This window comes from Hyperoodon ampullatus (genome assembly GCF_949752795.1).
Source record: "Hyperoodon ampullatus genome assembly, chromosome: 1".
Taxonomy (NCBI): Eukaryota; Metazoa; Chordata; class Mammalia; order Artiodactyla; family Ziphiidae; genus Hyperoodon; species Hyperoodon ampullatus.
Window position 1 is genome coordinate 197,525,038 of NC_136914.1, and position 19,355 is coordinate 197,544,392.

At 41.5% G+C, this 19,355-nt stretch overlaps 1 protein-coding gene across 1 annotated transcript in view; it reads left to right on the forward strand.

Moving 5' to 3' along the window:
• Nucleotides 1–4,214: 4,214 nt before the first annotated feature.
• The window catches only part of DNTT (DNA nucleotidylexotransferase), a gene marked incomplete at both ends in the record, with an annotated part of 36,537 nt that continues 21,396 nt past the window's right edge, over nt 4,215–19,355 (forward strand). Inside the window, 4 exons of the mRNA XM_079702151.1 lie at nt 4,215–4,417; nt 15,921–16,095; nt 16,804–16,932; nt 18,206–18,376. Coding sequence (XP_079558277.1) covers nt 4,215–4,417; nt 15,921–16,095; nt 16,804–16,932; nt 18,206–18,376 — 678 coding nt within the window. The remainder of the gene's footprint in view (nt 4,418–15,920; nt 16,096–16,803; nt 16,933–18,205; nt 18,377–19,355) is intronic.

A 19,355-nucleotide genomic window follows, 5' to 3' on the forward strand; every position in this document is an offset into this window, starting at 1 on the left:
GAAATCTGAAAGTTTGAGCAGGCAGTCCCCATGGAGCTAGAAACCAGATCTCTGAGGAAAGGGTGCTGCCTGCTGCTGGTGGTGCTGTAGGAGTTCATAGGAAGATCCCTGCAGAGCTGGGACTGTGCCAAAAAAGGGGGAGAAAGGTTAAAAAAAAAAAAAAGCTGGAGATGCCAAAGTGAAGAACCATTACTGAGAAGACCCTGACAGTATCAGCAAGCAAATCAAAGGGGTCAAGTCCTCCCCTCTCCAGGCTTGCAGTCTCTCTCTCTCTAGTGCCCCCCTATTGGCAGGGCCCAACAAGGAGCCAGATGACATGAGAGATGGAGTTTGCACGGTCCTAGCCCCAAACTCATAGAGCAGATCATAGAAAGAGAGATTTCTTGATTGAGAGACAATAACCTAATAACCAGACAGGCATCATCACATTTTTAATTTTTTTTTTTTTTTTTTTTTTTTTTTGTGGTACGCGGGCCTCTCACTGTTGTGGCCTCTCCCGTTGCGGAGCACAGGCTCCGGACGTGCAGGCTCAGCGGCCATAGCTCACGTGCCCAGCTGCTCCGCGGCATGTGGGATCTTCCCAGACCAGGGCACGAACCCGTGTCCCCTGCATCGGCAGGCGGACTCTCAACCACTGCGCCACCAGGGAAGCCCACATTTTTAATTTTTGATAGTAATCTTTCCAATACTAATGATTCAAAGCAAATTAAATAAGACATTGGTTAGCATAATATTTCAATGATTTAATAGCTTTATAAATCATATAGAATTGATTTCAGATCAAAGTGGGACTTCTCTAAAAACAAAACACGAAATCACTACCAACAGACATTTATTTCAAGTGCTTCCTCTGTGCCAAACACTCCACTCAGGAGTTTCTGTGGGTTACCTCAGTCAATCCTCATTTTACAGATGGGGAAATCTGAGGCTTAGAGAAGTGAAGCACCATGATCAAGGTCACCGTTCCAAAGCAATGGAGATGATGAGATTTGTACAGGGAGCCCGATGTCAGAGCCTGAGCTCTCGGCCATGTCTCTGTACTTCTTCATCTCCTTTACCACTTAGGTGACATACTGGTTCTTCCTCTGGCCATACCCTGGAGGTGAACATGACAATCCCAGATTCTTGCCAGAATCTTTCCCCTACTCCGGGCCACGGGGCCACTTGGTAGTTAAGACTGCATTCCCATGTGAAACATTCAGCACTTCAGTAACCAAAAGCCTACCAGTGAAGACCACAGTGGACTCTCATCCCAGATTTTGATCTTTGGCAAGCAATCACAGCACAGTGGAACGGTAGAACTGCAGTAAATGCCTTACCAGATGTTTAAATCCCTTCTGTAACAATTCAACAAACAGTTGTTTGGATTCTATTTGAACAATTTTCATGACCTGTAATATCCCACTGTGCAATGTGGCCTCTCTATTTTTAGAGAGCCCTAGTTAATAAAAAGTTGTTACTCGCAGAGAGTTAAAATCTATTACTCTGGAAATTCCCTGGAGGCAGTGGTTAGGACTCCGTGCTTCCACTGAAGCGGGCATGGGTTCGATCCCTGGTCCGGGAACTAAGATCCTGCAAGCTGCCGGCTGGGGCCAAAAAAAAAATGTATTACTCTATAAGTTCCATCTGAAGATTTTTGATCTTTCTTAATCAACACAGACAACTTTGCAAATGCTTGAAGGCAGCTGTCATATCACTTTTCCCTGGTATTGTGGTGAAGGGTTCATGTACTTTTTTTTTTTTTTTTTTTTTTTTTTTTTGTGGTATGTGGGCCTCTCACTGTTGTGGCCTCTCCCGTTGCGGAGCACAGGCTCCGGATGCGCAGGCTCAGCAGCCATGGCTCACGGGCCCAGCCGCTCCGCGGCATATGGGATCCTCCCAGACCGGGGCACGAACCCGTATCCCCTGCATCGGCAGGCGGACTCTCAACCACTGCGCCACCAGGGAGGCCCTAGGGTTCATGTACTTTTGAAGGTAGCAACACTCTCAAATACGGCAAAATGGATGAGCAGAGCTCAGATTTGTTATTGGGGAAGACACATGTAGAGGAAGGCTTCTTTGCAGTTAAGAGCACAGGTTTTATACTCAGATTAAATTCAGTCATTTCCTACTTATGACCATTGACTAGTTCTGTGACCTTGAGAAAGTTGTTAAACCCAGTGGGGATGCTAGTACCTACCAGACAGTGGTGTTGTGAGGATTCAATCAGCTAAGGCTTGTAGGTGCTTGTAGATGCTCCAGAAATGAGATTAGTAAAGTGTATTGAAGAAAGGCACGGATTTTATTTTACACATAAAGTTATGAAAATGTCTCTTTATGGCAGTAATTCTCACCTAAAGATCATCCCATCCCAAAAGATTAATTTTAGGCTTATATAACAGACTACTTAGTCTCCTGAACAGACAACATTAGTCTACTGAAAAGCTGAGATATTTAGCATTTGAAACCCAAAGACCTAAATCAAGATCTGATTCTGCCCCTTATTCTGTGATCTTGAGTACATTGAGCCTTTGTTTCCTAACTTATAAAATGCACCAGCATAGCTAAAATGCCCACCATGAAATTCCAATGGAGCAATTAGAGGCAACAGATTAGAACACAGAGCAATGTGAAAGGATCTGAAAACATAGTTCTGAGTGAAAAAGAAAAAGGTGACCAGCAGGATGAGAAGTATAACAATGCCATTTATGTAAAATCTAAACAACCATACACGGTGAATAACACCCATGCTAACTACAGAAATCCAATGTATTGCAGTGCTAATCTATGAGGGGAAGAGAATGCAAGCTACTTGGGAAGTTAAAAAATCATCAAAATAAAGACAAGGAGAAAAGGGAACATTCTTGCACTGTTGGTGGGAATGTAAATTGATACAGCCACTATGGAGAACAGTATGGAGATTCCTTAAAAAACTAAAAGTAGAACTACCATACGACCCAGCAATCCCACTACTGGGCATCTACCCTGAGAAGACCATAATTCAAAAAGAGTCATGTACCACAATGTTCATTGCAGCTCTATTTACAATAGCCAGCACATGGAAGCAACATAAGTGTCCATCAAGAGATGAATGGATTGGGCTTCCCTGGTGGCGCAGTGGTTGAGAGTCCGCCTGCCGATGCAGGGGACACGGGTTCGTGCCCCGGTCTGGGAGGATCCCACATGCCGCAGAGCGGCTGGGCCCGTGAGCCATGGCCGCTGAGCCTGCGCGTCCGGAGCCTGTGCTCCGCAAGGGGAGAGGCCACAACAGTGAGAGGCCCGCCTACCGCAAAAAAAAAAAAAAAAAAAAAAAAGAGATGAATGGATAAAGAAGATGTGGCACATATATACAATGGAATATTACTCAGCCATAAAAAGAAATGAAATTGAGTTATTTGTAGTGAGGTGGATGGACCTAGAGACTGTCATACAGAGTGAAGTAAGTCAGAAAGAGAAAAACAAATACTGTATGCTAACACATATATTTGGAATCTAAAAAAAAAAAAAAAAAAGGTCATGAAGGACCTAGGGGCAAGATGGGAATAAAGACACAGACCTACTAGAGAATGGGACTTGAGGATATGGGGAGGGGGAAGGGTAAGCTGGGACAAAGTGAGAGGGTGGCATGGACATATATACACTACCAAATGTAAAATAGATATCTAGTGGGAAGCAGCCGCATAGCACAGGGAGATCAGCTTGGTGCTTTGTGACCACCTAGAGGGGTGGGATAGGGAGGGAGGGAGGGAGGGAGACACAAGAGGGAAGAGATATGGGGACATATGTATATGTATAGCTGATTCACTTTGTTGTAAAGCAGAAACTAACACGCCGTTGTAAAGCAATTATACTCCAATAACGATGTTAAAAAAAATAAATAAATAAAGACAAGAGGGGTCCCAAGAAATTTATAAGTAAATAGATTAATTAATTAATTAATAACATGGGGAAAATGATGCTTCCCTACCTTCCTCAAAAGGTTATTCTGAGGATCTGATGAGACTATGCATAGGAGCGCAAAAGTTAATTTACCATTTCCATTATCATCTCTGTACTGGACAAATGAACAGAGGTAGCAATTCCCCATGGATCTTCAGCAGGAAGTCATGAGCAGGGCAGAGCCCAGTGAGATGGTAAGATGACATCAGGGCTCCTTATGACGGAGGGGCAGGCCCTCCCTCACTTCTGGAGACACCACTTGTTGGCACAGCCAGAGGCAGCAGCAGTCTCTTCCCATGGATCCACTGCACGTGGCCCCCTCAGGCCCTCGGAAGAAGAGACCCAGGCAGGTGGGTGCCTCGATGGCCTCCCCTTCTTATGACATCAAGTTTCAAGATTTGGTCCTCTTCATTTTGGAGAAGAAAATGGGAACGACCCGCAGAACCTTCCTCATGGAACTGGCTCGAAGGAAAGGATTCAGGGTTGAAAATGAGCTCAGGTAAGACATCACGGATTTCAGTTTGTGAATAAGCAGGGCTTCTTTGGAACCCAAGGAACCCGTGTTTTCCTCCACCTACAGAAGAGGTGACTCTCCCACTGGGAGAACGGGTATGAGATTAAAGAACAAATTGGAGGCAATTAGTTAAGGGAAATAAGATGAGTGGGGATTTGGTGCAATTATATTGAAACCAGTTGGCACCAAAAGATAAGGTAATTTTTTTTTTTTTTGGCCTTTCACTATTATGAGATGAGGTATCTAGGGATGATCAACAGAAACCTAGCTGGGAAGTTCAATGATGAAACCATTCGAGTTTGTTCTTGACCAAATTAAACTAAAGCACCACTGAGTTCAATCAAAAACTGTCAGCTGCTTGGAAGCAAAAAGAGTGGTTTGATTGCTTGTCCCTTGAGCTGTGCATCTGACTGTGCTGAGGTGGGTAGTGTCTGTGCTGGGCTAGGATGAGTGACTGGCTGGCTCACCATAGGCACCCAAATGTGGCTTTGATCATGCTTTCCTAAGCAGCAGTCTGAGTGGGATTTGTAGAGAGAGGGATGCTGGTTAAAGATTCAGGGGCAGCTCTGTCCAGGGGTGATGGACACCACACTGAGAGTGATGAGCTCAGAGCCCAGACAAGAAGGCAGTTGAAGTAAGCGTGTGGGGCACCTCAACTGGTTCACTAGCAAACCCACTCACATCCCAGCATTGGCCCTGCTCTTTTTCTAACAGTTACGTAAACACTTCACCGGTTTCAAACAAAACAAAATCCAGACACAAATGGTATTAGAACCTTGGCATAAACAGTTCCAAACAGAATTGCCAGAGGGCTTGTAATGAATAAAGAATGATAATTAATGCAATTGATTGTCCAAGGAATAGGTTGACCGCATTTTTTTTTTCAGGAAAATCTATAAGAATTCTGTGTGAAAATACATTTTTACTTTGAAGATAGTCTTTGACAGTTAAAAAATAAAACTGACAAGCATTTCCTGAGGAAGTGTCAGTTTCAAATTGCTAGAGAAACATATGTCAAAAGTCAATAATCAGATATGATAATTTTCACAACACCCATAATTCATATGAAGAGTCAATCTCATAGAAACATCTTATTTATTTATTTTTTACTGAAGTGCCCCATTCAGAAATTCCTGAGTTTCCCATGGTCTCCCTCACCCGATTTCTCTTTACATGGTCTCCTTCCCCCAACTCCTGCCTCTTTTTTCCTTTTTAACCCCTATCTCATTTGGGATATTAAGCTCAAAATCTCATTGAAACATCCCTTCCACAAAATCATAGATGTCATCCAATTGTTGAGTCTGCCTTATTTAACAGACTTACATAAAATATTGGAATCAGGAGGGGAAAAGATGACATAGGTAAGTGGCTAAAAACCGAAATTGAAAAAAAGGAAACTGAAAAAGTAGAAACTAGAAAGAAGCCTTAGCAAATGTGGAACTGTTTTTTGTGGTAAAGAAATTTGGCAAGGGCCAGACAGGAAGGTGAGAACCAGATGGTCAAGGCATCACTTACATAGAAAGAAAGCTCTCTGTTGACATGTCCACACTTCCAGCAAGAGCTGACTAGTTTAGTTACAGGCACAGCTACGAATATGCACACGGTAGCTGAGGCAGGTACTAGGAGAGACGCTGGGAGGCAAGCTTCTTCTTTTGACAAGAGCCCAACAGGCAGCTTTGCTGCGAGGGACCGAGCCCAGCTGCTCAGGCAACAGAGGAAACTGGCGCACGGTGAGCCAACTGCTGCTGTGAGATGACGGTGGCAAAGTTCCCAGGCTGGCTGCTCAGAAGACACATTAAATACAAATGTGTTTTATGGCACAAGAATAAACCACAAGAAGTAAAAGTCCTAGCTCTCAAACGGAATTTCCATACATAGTTATATAGACTTTAACTGGAAAAGACAATGGAAATTATTGTAGGGGAAAATCTCTAGATAAGAAATCTAGAGACCTCAAATTCTGGCTCTGACTCTTCCCAGCCATGTGATGTGGGGCAAGACCCCCCTCTTCTCTCTGACCTTAGTTTCTTGATAAATAGTCTATCTGATGTGATACCACATGTGATGATGGATGTCAGTATACTTGGATAAATTAAAACAGTTATACAAATGTAAAGTGTGGTTGTTTTCTTGTTACTTAGCTGAATCCATTGACCTTTACAGTAAAACCCTAAGGAGAGGGCTCTCTCTCCACACTCTGAACTAGATCAAATGACATAAATAAATAGAACAAAGAAAGGAAGGAAACCCATCAAATCGTCTATTTTGTAGGGAAAGGAGAAGTAGGGAAAGACTAAGTAGTTGGCGGAGGAGGTCGTAGGGAGACATTATGGCTGCATTTATGCTCTGTGTTTTCCAAATGTTTTTACAATAAACGTATATTTTTAAAAGGAAAATAAAGGAAGTTGTTTTTTAAAAGAAAGGATACTTCTCAATAAGAACAGCTAGATCTCTCCTTTTGATATATAGGATTCAGAGAAAGAGGAGCCAAAAAAAAATGTTCTGAAAATAGACAGTAATCTCCATAGTTTCTAACATTCTTTGGCTGCCAGGAGGATTAAATTTGAGGAAAAATCTGATTCCTACCTTACCTGGACCTGAACACACAGCTTAGAAATGGTGTACCTGAATGCATAGAACTATCTGGAACTATTTAAATTTCTAGCATAGGTGCACTGTATCTTTATATTTGGATTGGACTTCATTAATATTTGTTATATTGCAAAAGACATGCTATTCCATGTACCATAGGAAGCTGGTTCTTAAAATATAAATCAGGAGAGGTGTCAAGTTCTTTGAGGCATTTGTGCACATTCATTAAAAACCTTTCTGAATTTATTCCATGGCCAACATCCTAAATTTTAGAGCAGCTTCATAATATTCGAGCTACTCTAGCTGGGACAAGATAGAGAAGGATCAGAATCTAGTGTTTGTCATGTTCTTCTTTTATCCTTGATTCCAGTACTTTGAGCTATTTTAAAACTTTATCAGCATCAACCCTCCTCTATGAACATATTAGCTAAGCCTACCATCTATGTCTTGACCTAAATCATTGGTGCTGAAGAAGAAAGAGCTGGGTAGGAAGGGTGGATCTCCATGGTTACATCGCCCAGCAGATTAACATTTGCTGAGTTCCACTGTTCAAGCTGTAGAAACCCATCAGAGGATACTTTTGCCCTTCCTGGACCTGCATAATTTGTCTACAAGGGCACCTTTGGAAGGCATTGTTTTTACTGAGAGCAAAATATACCATCATGGCATCACATATAAAGGGTTCTGTTAGTACCCACTCTGCACAATATGTGCCAGGTTCTGGAGACAAAAAATAGTAGAAGACTTGAACCCTGCAAGCAAAGAGTTTAAAATCAGACAGAGGAGTCAGGAACTGTACCTTTGTTGTCACCTAGCATGAAAAGATAGCATAATGTATTTTCCAAGTATGTGCTCGTCTTCCTCTTTTTTAAAAAATTAGCATTTTCCTACCCAACACTTCTAGCCTTCTTGTGTCATTTTGGTTTCCATCCATTCACTATGTAACTTTTGAAATGTGGCTTCTGCCTCACTCATTATCCCAAAACTATTGTCTTCAAAGAATTTCCTGGTAGTCAAATCCATGGTTTTTCACCTGAATGTTGATAAACACTCTTTCTTTGACTAAACTCTAGCATGGCTTCTAGCAGCTTAAGGCCATGTCCCTAGGATTGTACCCCTGGCCCCGCCTTAAAATGCCTGCCTGAGAAAGCTCAAGATTACCAGGAGAATTTACTATTTGTTCCAGTCAAAACCTGGCAATAGGCAGAAAGACCCCTGAACCCCCTCTTAGAGCAGTTACTTTAGAAACCTTGCCATTATAAACCCTTTCTCTGCCCCTTTGAGATGTAAATCTTCCAACCACCCAGAACTGTCTTCTCAAGGACCTGACAGCAAACATCCAAGGAGATAATTCTCACCCCCGGTCTCTGCAGGAAGGTAAAGGCCTAACTTCAGTGGGCCCCTTGCTCTAACTTGCACCACTGCCTCCTGTCACAAAGATTCCAGACGTTTTCTCTTCTAAATAAGCAGCAATTAGCAAATCCAGGTGGCCAGGTCACAAGGACCAACCCCCTTAATGCTTCTCTATGCCTTTCCCACACTCCAGCCTTTACAAGGTCTCCTGCCTTCTGTTCCCTCGAAGTTGAGTTCCATTCATGCTGGACCCTCTTCCCTATTGCAATAGTTATTACTGAATAAAATCTATTCTTACTGCTTTCAGTAGTATCCAGCTCTGTTTATCTTTGACAATGTCTGATCACTTCAAATTTGTGGTATCTCAAATAAAAATATTAAATGTCACTGTTTGCAAAATAAACTGAACACCAGATGAAAGAGCTGTTACCTGCTCTAGAAAATACAATGTGGAACTGGTCCATCTCTAGGCCTCTTCTGGGTCCAATTAGCTAAGTAAGACATCTTCATTGGTTTCTCTTTATGGTTTTTTCTCACTCTTTCTCCTCCAACCTTGAATGGCTCCTCCCTGCACCTTTCTGCATCTAAGACCTAAGACCCCTGGAAGCCTTCCTAGAGGAAGAAACTTCCTCCATGGACACAGGTGTGATCCATGGCCTAGGGTTGGGCCCCGGCTCTTCCACTCGGGTTTGCTCCTCATCTCACCCAGTTACCCGTCCCTGACTCCACAAGGACAAGGGCGTCATCTGGGCCATTGTGTAGACCTCATCTTCATACCCTTGACAATTTTCTTACACAGAGTAGGCTTCAGGAAATATTTGCTCAAAGAATGATTTATCTGGTGAATATAAAGCCAACCAAAGGAACTTATGATTACCAAGAGTAAGTTTTGTCACTAAATTTTTTTTCTACAATGCACCTGTATTACCTTTGTAATCAGCAAAGTAATGAAGACTTTATTTTTCTGAGTTCAAGAGCATGCAATGTAAAAATTAGTCCTGCTCTGGTCCAAAGTACTTTATATTTCAAAATCTGTTGACTTTAAATTAATGAAAATGTTCATAGTCTCATTTACTGTGGGTCAAAAAATCAAGGCAAGACCCTCTCGGTCTTAAGTATATCAAGGACTGGAAATAGAAACTTGGCTTTACTGGTGCTAGTAAGAGTGTGCGATAAAACCAAATAAAACTATCTTGATTTTTCGGTGTCAGGGATTCTGAAACAGATCAGTTGCTAGGGAAATTGGCAAGAGGACTTTTTTAAACTGTGAATGTCTCTGCTCAACTATAAATAACTATTTAAAGTTATTGTTTACAAAATAAGTCCTATGTCAGATGGCAAGAATTAATAAATTAACAGATACAAACTACTATACATAAAATAGGTAAGCAGCAAGGATTTACTGTATAGCACAGGGAATTATATTCAATATCTTGTAATAACCTATAATAGAATATAATCTGAAAAAAATAACTGAATCACTGCTGTACACCTGAAACTAACACAATACTGTAAATCAGCTATACTTTAATTAAAAAAAAAAAAAAAAAGAAAAGAAAGCCCTCTCCAGGGAAAGAAAAGAGTTTTAAAGACAAAGAAAAAAGCAGGTGACCATCCATGAGGACTGGAAGAATCAGCTTGGGGTGTCAGTCCGGTTCCTGGCAAAGAAGGATGGCTGCCTCTTTCCTCATGGAGAGCTTTTCTAATTGTTTCAAGAGGCAGGACCAACTGGGGAAAGAAAGACAGAAAGATCAGGGATCCTGGTATCTGAGAAAAAAAATCGGAACTGAGATTTGTGAGTTAATCTTTCAGTTTAGAGCTTTCTGGACATCTGAGGGTCACATTCATGATTCTTATAATATCTTTTACCATATGGATTATTATATACCTAATGTGTTTCTTTTAATTGGAATCATTGTAATTTAGCCCTATCTTAAGGAATAATAATCATAAAAACCATGGGTCTGATATACATAATGTAAACATATAGATTTAATAAACATATAAACTTTTAAAATGTTCAGTTATGTACTCCCTAAAATTATCCCACGTGCCTGCAGAGAAATGAGTACCATGTGGGGAAACATTGCTGTAATTAAGCCGCAAGTGCAGCATGGGGATCAGATCTAAGCTGGGGCAGGTAAAGAGTGATCTTTCTCTATAGCTCCATTTCACAAGGTGGAGTTCTTGGGCTGTGAGGTGGTTTTGAAATATGGTGGCCCCCACGGAGTGACAGGGACTATTTTCCCTTTCCTTGCATTGGGGGTGGGGTGGGCTGGTGTACCCGATAGGGTACAGCAGAAGTGACACTACGTGGCTTTGGGGGCTAGGTCATAAAAGACCCTGAGGCTTCTGCTGTTCATTGGACCCCAGAGCCTCAGGTAAGAAGTTTGAGTTCCCCCTGAGAGAGACCACTTAAAGGTGCTCAGGTTGATCGATGCTGCTGAGCCCAACCTCCCAGCCACCCTCACCAAGGTGCCAGACACACAGGCTGTGTGGAACATCAGTACATCCATCAGCTGTATATGGAACAGAAGGATTGCCCAGATGAGCTGCCTAAATTCCTGATCCACAAAATTGCAAGACGTAACAAAAATGTTCCTTTTCAAAGCCATTACATTTTGGGATTGTTGGTTGTGCACCAACTAGATAACTAGAACTGACTGATTATGTCAGAATCACCAAGGGAGCTTGTCAAAATCCATATTTCTGGGCCCTAGGTGAGATTTACTGAATCTGAATCTCTGGTAATAAGGCTCAGGCATCTGAATTTTAATCCACCTTCCTGTGTGTCTCTAGTAGACACTAGAATTTTAGAAACTTTCCTTTAGAGCTATAGATTAAACAATTCATTCTACTAGTGGGCTCTCTATTGACCATTACTCTAAATCTGGCCATGAGCTGGGCGCCAGGCATGATTATAACCATGCAGATTATAACCAGGCAGATTATAACACTGTCCCTGCCCTTAGGGATGCCAAGGATCAAGTCAAGCACATTTCAGTTCAGCACCAGTTGAAGAAGAGGACCCTGCATGGTTTTCCCTGTGGGAAGCTGAAGGACAAATCCTACTTCAGGATCCCTGTAATTGGTTCACAGCCTCCCAAACCTAGTCCGAGGCACTATTAATTGGTCATGGCTAAGAAACTAGATGCACTTAAAGAATGGAATCCACTGATATTTCAGGAACAGCCATCTCAGCACTGCCTTGGGGTCTTTAGAAGAGATTGAAGATGCCTGCCTGAGGCTCGCTGCCACCTTTTATCGTAAGAAGAAAGCACAGGTCTTTGGGGCCAAGGCAGAGACTACCTCAGCCCCAATCCCAAGTTGATTTGCCCTTGAAAATGACATTCATGTGTATTTATTCCGTTAAGTGGAAAAGTGATGAAAGATAGTTCATGACAGAAAATGGGAAAATATAGAAAAATGCTTAAAACAAACAAAACCTCGCACAGGGGTCTAACCACAGTCTAGCAGAACGTTAAGAGATTGCTCGAGTCATGAACACCTGGGTTTGAATCTTGGCTTCATGTAACCTCTGCAGGTTTGGTTTTCTCATTTGAAATTTTATTGCCCACCTCATAAGACTCTTGGGCGGATTGAGTAAGAATATATCCGTGTGTGTGTGAGAGTGTGTGTGCGTGTGTGTGCGTGCATGCGCGTAGTTATTGTTATTCTTGCTGATTGTCTGGAATGTTTCTCTCTAGTCTTTTTCTTTCGGATATACCAGTATTTAATTGTTTGTTGATTGTTTTACAGCACCCTTCCCCCACATCCCCAGGCATTCTGAATGTCTCTGTTAGAGGCAGGGCTGAGTCCAGAGATACCCTAGGTGAGAGATGGTGCGGAGGAGCAGGGGGTGGTAAGTGTGGATGGTGAGGGACCTGAATTTGGAAGAGGAGCCCTGGGGGTTCCTCCTGAGTACATCTATCTGTCTCCGAAGTTTAGGCAAAATCCAGAGCTCAGGGAGCCTGACAGCCCCTCTGTGACTTCTCCATCCTGGTGTGTAGCCATAGCAACTGTTCTTTCAGACTTTCTGGGACAGTCCTTATTGTAGCCCATATTATACTGGACATAAAATATCAAAACATGAATCCTATGTGGCAGCAGCAGGGAGAGAGTGTCTAACAGTGTTATGTAGGAAGTGTTAGTCCACCTCTATTTCTGCGCTTCGGAGAGAATCTTCATCGTGATCATGAAGATGGTGGTGGTGGTGATGATGACACTCATCCTGATGGTATTCCTTTTGAGAAAAGGAATAGCTCTCACCAGAGCCATGGAATTAAGCACAAAGTCACAGAGGGACAGCTCAGTGTGGTCTAGCACACAGGTTTTATTCTATTTTATTGTTTTGGTCGCGCCACACAGAATCTTAGTTCCCCTACCAAGGATCGAACCAGCACCCCATGCAGTGGAAGCATAGAGTCTTAACCATTGGACCACCAAGGAAGTCCCCCAGTACACAGATTTTAGATTAAAACAGACCTCAGATCAAATGTCAGCTCCACCAATTATTAGCTGGGTGCATTTTTAATGTCTCTCAAAAGCTCTCTTTTCTTATTTTTAGATGGGGATAATCATACCTATCTCATAGTGTTATTGACAATTAAATGAGGTAGTGTATGAAATGTGCCTACCACGGTTCTGGCACATGGTAATATTCAAATATTATTAATCTTTTCAATACTGGAGTCTTCAGGGCAGAGAGAAAACCACTGTATCAGCAAAGCGCTGCCACAACACAGCAGTAAGACACTGGCAACAGAACATACTAGAGGGGGTGACCCTTCTTGGTAATACTATCTGCTAAGGGCTCAGAACAGAAGGTGAGCAAATGCTTTATTGTGGTGGTCTGGAACCGAACCTGCAATATCTCTGAGATATGACTGTACTGTGATGATGTCAAAGTTCCTAATGCTGACTTTCAAGCTCTTACTTTGTGGGAACGAGTGACAAACAGTACTGAACTCTGAATAGCACAATGTGAATGTTTATTTGATTTTTTGTTTTTGTATGTGCTTTGTTGTTGTTGTTTTATTTTGTTTGCTAGTTGCTTAATGAGCAGGGGTTGGAAGTCTAAATCAGAGTGTTCCTTCATCTGATGTACATCCTATATTCACAAATATGCTTATATTAATTCAGTAAGAGATGAATGTGATCCTCATCCAATAGGGTGAGCTCAGATATCCCCATGGGGGATGGTGGTACAAGAGTGGATGGTGAGGGGTCTAAATTTGGATGCTGAGCCCCAGAGCTCCTCCTCCGCACACCCTGCTCCCTCTGAGGTTCAGACAAAACCCTATTTATAATAATAAGAATAAATATTATAATAAATAATGTAATAGTAAAATTTCCCTTCAAAGGGCAGAAATATAGAAGGAATAATAATTACTATGTAGTCCTGTTAATTCTTTTGTTGTTCAAGTCTTGACATAAACAATCTTGCAAGAAGTTTACCATAAATAATCTTTGGAATTATATGGATCTGGAATAGGGAAGCAGCTAGCCGTCTTCCCTCATCCCCTGTAAAAGGTTGTTTTACCCTGACTTATTTCTGCCTGGGCCTGCTGCACATCCTGCCATCCAGATGGTCTCAGCTCTGATCTCCAGCCCTCACCTCTCTCCCAGCGCCAGCCTCAGATCCCAACTGCCAGCCAGCTTTTTTCATTTGGATCTCCAGCCATCCTTCCAATGCAGCATGCCTGAAATAAACTTCAATTCCACTCCCCCACCCCTTCCCCCAAAGAGATGCAACTTCCTAAATCCCTATTTCTACCAAAAGTGATAATACTTGAGTGTGATAGATACGCTGGAGTCATATTTGAGTTTATTCTCCACACCATCTTTTATAGGCGATGCCAGCTGTCCATCATATGTCTTCTTTGCCTTCCTTTCTAGAGCTATAGGAACCAGAGTGGGGTTAAAGTCATCTTATATCTGGTCCAGTGATTCATCTTCCTAAGTAGCTCCCCACCTTTCCCCAACCCATGACTCCCCTTCAAAATCATTGTGTGTTACAGATTAGTCTTTTAAAATAACATGACAATGCTATCCATGTCCTGCTCACAAAAGCCTTCAGTGTCTCCATAATCCCAGAAAACGAGATCCAACTTCTTCAACCAGGCTTCCAAGACCCTCTGTAATGTGGTACTCAGCCACATCTACAACTACTTCCCAACATGAATTCTTCACTCCAGTACAGGCTATTCTCCTTCCTTTCCTCTGAACCTTTTCTTCTAGGACGACCAAAAGTTCTGCCTACCAGGTACCTTACCCCTCCCATCCACCCAGGCAGGGCACAAATCCTGCTTTTCCACAAAGCCATCCACCTCTCCCAGCCCACACCAAATTCTTTTCCCTCTCTGTGTATCATCTGCAGATTCTGTCCACGTCTTGTGTCTTATCATAACATACTGTTAACATAAGATACTGATGCCCAGAGACTTCTCTTTTCTTCTTCGGTACCCATCACCACCACAAGAAACCTAGGGCTGTGCATATAACAGTGAACCAAAAAATACCCAATGAATCCAAGAGTCAGTCAAGAAAAGGAGAAGGAGAAAGAAGAAGTCAAGCAAGAGAAGTGGGAAAAAGAAGAGAAAATCTATTTTTTTCTCTTAGATACCTAAGTACGCTATTTGCTCTTATTATTTCCCAGATTCATAGACGATTTGAACTGAAGGAGCCTTAAAAATTATTAGTTCCAATGATATAAGGCTGACTGTGAAGGCTTCTTAAAAACTAGAAATAACATACTTGACCCAGAAAAGACAGTCAAAAAGGATAAATATCATTTACCAGCTGTGTGACCTTCAGGATGTCCTTAACCTCTCTGTTCTTCAGTTTCCTCATTTTTGAAGTGTGACTAGTATGACATTTACTTGAGGAGCTATGTGAGTATTAAATGAGATAATGTATGTAAAGTACTTGGACAGTGCTGAAACACTGTAAGTGCTCAGTACTTACTAGGGAAAAGATACAGGGTCTTACGTCACAGGGTTGTGCTTTGAAAAACATGTAAAACAATATTTCTCAAAGGCTGGTCACCTCCTATTAATGGGTTGTGAGATCAATTTAATGAGATGTCATAAGCATATCGACATCTACATCTATCTCTATTTTGGGAGATGATATAAAATGTGTTTCTAACTGTGGGTCACAAATAAGTTTGAAAGGCACTGGGTTAAAGCCCTCTACAAATAAAAAGGAAGTGGCACATCAAAGCCGCAAGCAGAGTGCAAGGTGCTAATTTAAGAACGATTTTATCCTCCATCCTCTCTGACCCTTGGTTTTCCATTGACACCACAATCTTACTAATGTTTTCTTAATTTTTCTTGCATCTGATATGGAACGTAGACCACTGTTGTTACACTAATTTAAGTAGAATTCCCTTGCATGGAGGTCTAGGTTCTCCGTGCCTATGGTCAGGTCTACTGTGCGTCTTTCTCCATCAGATGGAATGCTCTGAAATGCCTCAGGGAAAGAGGAGAGCTTCTCATTTCAAAAGTCCCTTCAGCTGGTAACTTTGTCTTGCATTCTGCAGTGATTCTGTCACCCACATTGTGGCAGAAAACAACTCTGGTTCAGAGGTTCTTGACTGGCTTCAGGTACAGAACATAAGAGCCAGCTCACAGCTAGAACTCCTCGACGTCTCGTGGCTGATAGAAAGTATGGGAGCAGGAAAACCGGTGGAGATTACAGGAAAACACCAGCTTGTTGTAAGTGTCACGAATGTGATTTTCATTGCCTTTTGCTTGATGATTAAGAACATGGGCTATAGAACCAACAGACCTGAGTTAAACCCCAGGTTCTCTGCTTACTCCCTGTGTGACCTTGGGCAACTCACTTAGCTTTTCTGAGCTTCAGTTTCTTCCTCTACATTATGAGAACAATAGTGCCTGCCTATCTTGTAAGATGGTTATGAGGATTAGAATAACACACATGTAAAGTGCTTAAGAGAGAGCCTGATTTATATATGCACTTAATAAATGGTAGCTATTTTTACAAACAAGTCTATACACAAATATTTCAAAATATTGAAGTCTTGATGTCTAGCAGTCAGAAAAGTAGAAGGTTCTTATTTTTTTTCTTACTGTGATCATTCATAAAGAAAAAAATAAAGTTAAGCTCTTAATTCCACACCCATCACCAACGGACCATAACTACATAAGTTCACAGAAAAGAAAAATGATATTTAATTGGTAGTTTTTTTTCATGTTATTTTTTCAGATTGCAAAAATAATACATGTTAATTATAGCAAATTCAAATATTAGAGATGCATATAACATAAAATTTGAGCCTCCTATAATTTTATTCTCTTTTCAGATACAATTACCATCAAACTGCCTTTTTCTTCATACACATCTATTATTATTATTACCACTATTAATTGTTATTTAAAATGGATGCTTATGCATTTGTTTAGGTGAGAACAGACTATTCAGCTACTCCCAACCCAGGCTTCCAGAAGACTCCACCACTTGCTGTAAAAAAGATCTCTCAGTACGCGTGTCAGAGAAGAACCACTTTAAACAACTGGAACCACATATTCACGGTAATGGAGATTTACAACAACACCTAGAGCAAACGCAGGGCTTTCTGCTTCTTTCCATGAATCTCCAAATTAAGTTATGAATATTCCTGAAAATCTAGGAATGTTTTTCACACTCTTACCCACTCCCCTAACCTGATCTCTGGTTCCTATTTCTGTCAAGAATGGGTCTCCTTTTGTCATGGAAATAGACAAATATATTCAGAGCACATCCTTTAGAGACAGTAGGTTACTATTTATCGGGACTTGTCATTAATGGACGCAACAGTTATCAAAGGCAAATATTCTGAAAAAAGAAATATGTACTGTAATTAGTCCATTATATAGTAAGAGCAAATTACATAGAAATAGCAATTGTGCATAAACAGCTTTGTTGGGAAGCCAGAAGACTGAGAGTCAGCAGACCTGGATTCAGCCTCTCTTATATTAACTAGTAGCTGGGGCAAGTCAATTCCTCTCTCTGAGCCTCAGTTTCCTCATCTGCTCAAAAAGGAATTAGCTAGATCATCTCTAAATTCAGCCCTGAAGTTCAATAATTATGTTTCAAATGACCCGAACAAGCCTATAACTGCTTGTCCTCCAGCCTAGAGTCCGTAGTCAGATAGAAAAAAAATGCATTAGTATATCAAATACAAAACTTCTCCTTTCTAGTCTTCTAGGCCCACATGTGCAAGGAGCACCAGGAAATTGCAGCTACTGAGCACACTGAGCATCATGCCGCACGGCTGCAGCTGCTTCCTCCTCTGCCAGAAATGCAAACGTGCCCTACCTTAAATAACCCCCTACCTTAAATAACCCTGCTTGTGGGTTTGTGCCACTTATGATTATACCCATTCATTCAACAAGCCTATGCTAAGTGCTGACTATATTCCACGTATGAGATAAGAGATGGAGCTTCCCAGTGATCAAGACAGAATCCTGGCCACAGGCTGGTGGGAATGTCAGCAAAGAGGGAAGGATCATGCCAAGTAACAACTAAGAAGGTGCAGTGAGCACAATATCATTTTATAGTTATATCACTCCTGAATATCTAATGGCAGAGAACTCAAAGTTTCCTTACCAAGCACTCTATGGCCTGTCTTTTCAACTCAATTCTGCTCAGCCACCAAGGGAGGGGTGCAAAAGTACAGGACACCCAATCCTGATCTTTGAGGAAATAGTCACGAGGTATTCTAATACTTAACAGAGAGCAAGAGGTGTTTGCAAGTGACTGCTGGCTCCGGGGCTAGGGGCTAGGAAACAGACTGTGTTTTGCTCATCTGGTTTTATTCTTCAGGATGCCTTTGAGGTATTGGCTGAAAATTATGAGTTTAAAGAAAATGAAATCTCTGCTCTGGAATTTATGAGAGCAGCTTCTGTACTTAAATCTCTGCCATTCACAATCATCAGTATGAAGGACACAGAAGGAATTCCCTGCCTGGGGAACAAAGTGAAGTGTGTCATAGAGGTAAGGGTGAAAGGTGATTCGTCCCAACTCCTGATAGGTAGGGAAGGAGGGAGGGAGAGAGAGAGATGCAGTTAATGGATTTTCCTGTTAACTATATAGATGTGGTATTCATGATTTATTTTCCTTTTTCTCTAATATAGATTATACAGATATATATATTATATAACATATATATTACATAGATAGATAGATACACATATATATATGTGTAACTCATACTCCAATATTTTCTCTCCTGGAGCTATGTGGGGTCAGCTAGTGGGAAAATAACTCTCTCGTATCTTAATCACAGTGAAAGACTCTAGTGACTTAAAAGCTCAACGGGAGAGGATGCTATGACTTCAAATACAGGCTGTGAGAAGAACCTCACTTCCACTCAGGGGACATTGCTCCCCAGAATGGTGGTGGGTGTGATGGGCAGTGAAGCTGATTCTGCATCTCTACCTGTGTATTCTAAGAAGAGAGCCAGGGATGGGTAGTTATTTATTTAATGATGTTTAAGGATTCCCTGACAAGGCAAGTTGGTCATCCAAGAGTAAGTTTCAATATAGTCAAGCTCGAGGTAAATTATTCAAGGGAAATAATCCCAGCTCTATTTAGAAGATGTTGGGTGGCTCTGAGCTAGACATCATAAGGGCTTGAACCCGGATTAGCTTTTCAGTGGGTCCAAAATTAACCAGCTCAGATGAAAAGTCCTCTTGTTTCAGATAGTTTATATTAATTGAAAACAAGACTATCTCAAATATTTAGACACACCTTTGTCAGTGAATCTTTTGGTTTGGTGTTCTGTAGATTTGGACCCTAATCATTCTGTACCTTCCTCCTTGAGGATTGTAAAGGGGTCCTTGGAAATATAATAACCTGAGATTTTTCAAGCAGGAAATGTCTTGTTTTCTCCAGATCAGCTAAGGAACTATCCTGTATACAACAGGTGTATTTCATGAAAAATTAAGCTACTAGATCTGGGGATTGGAAACTC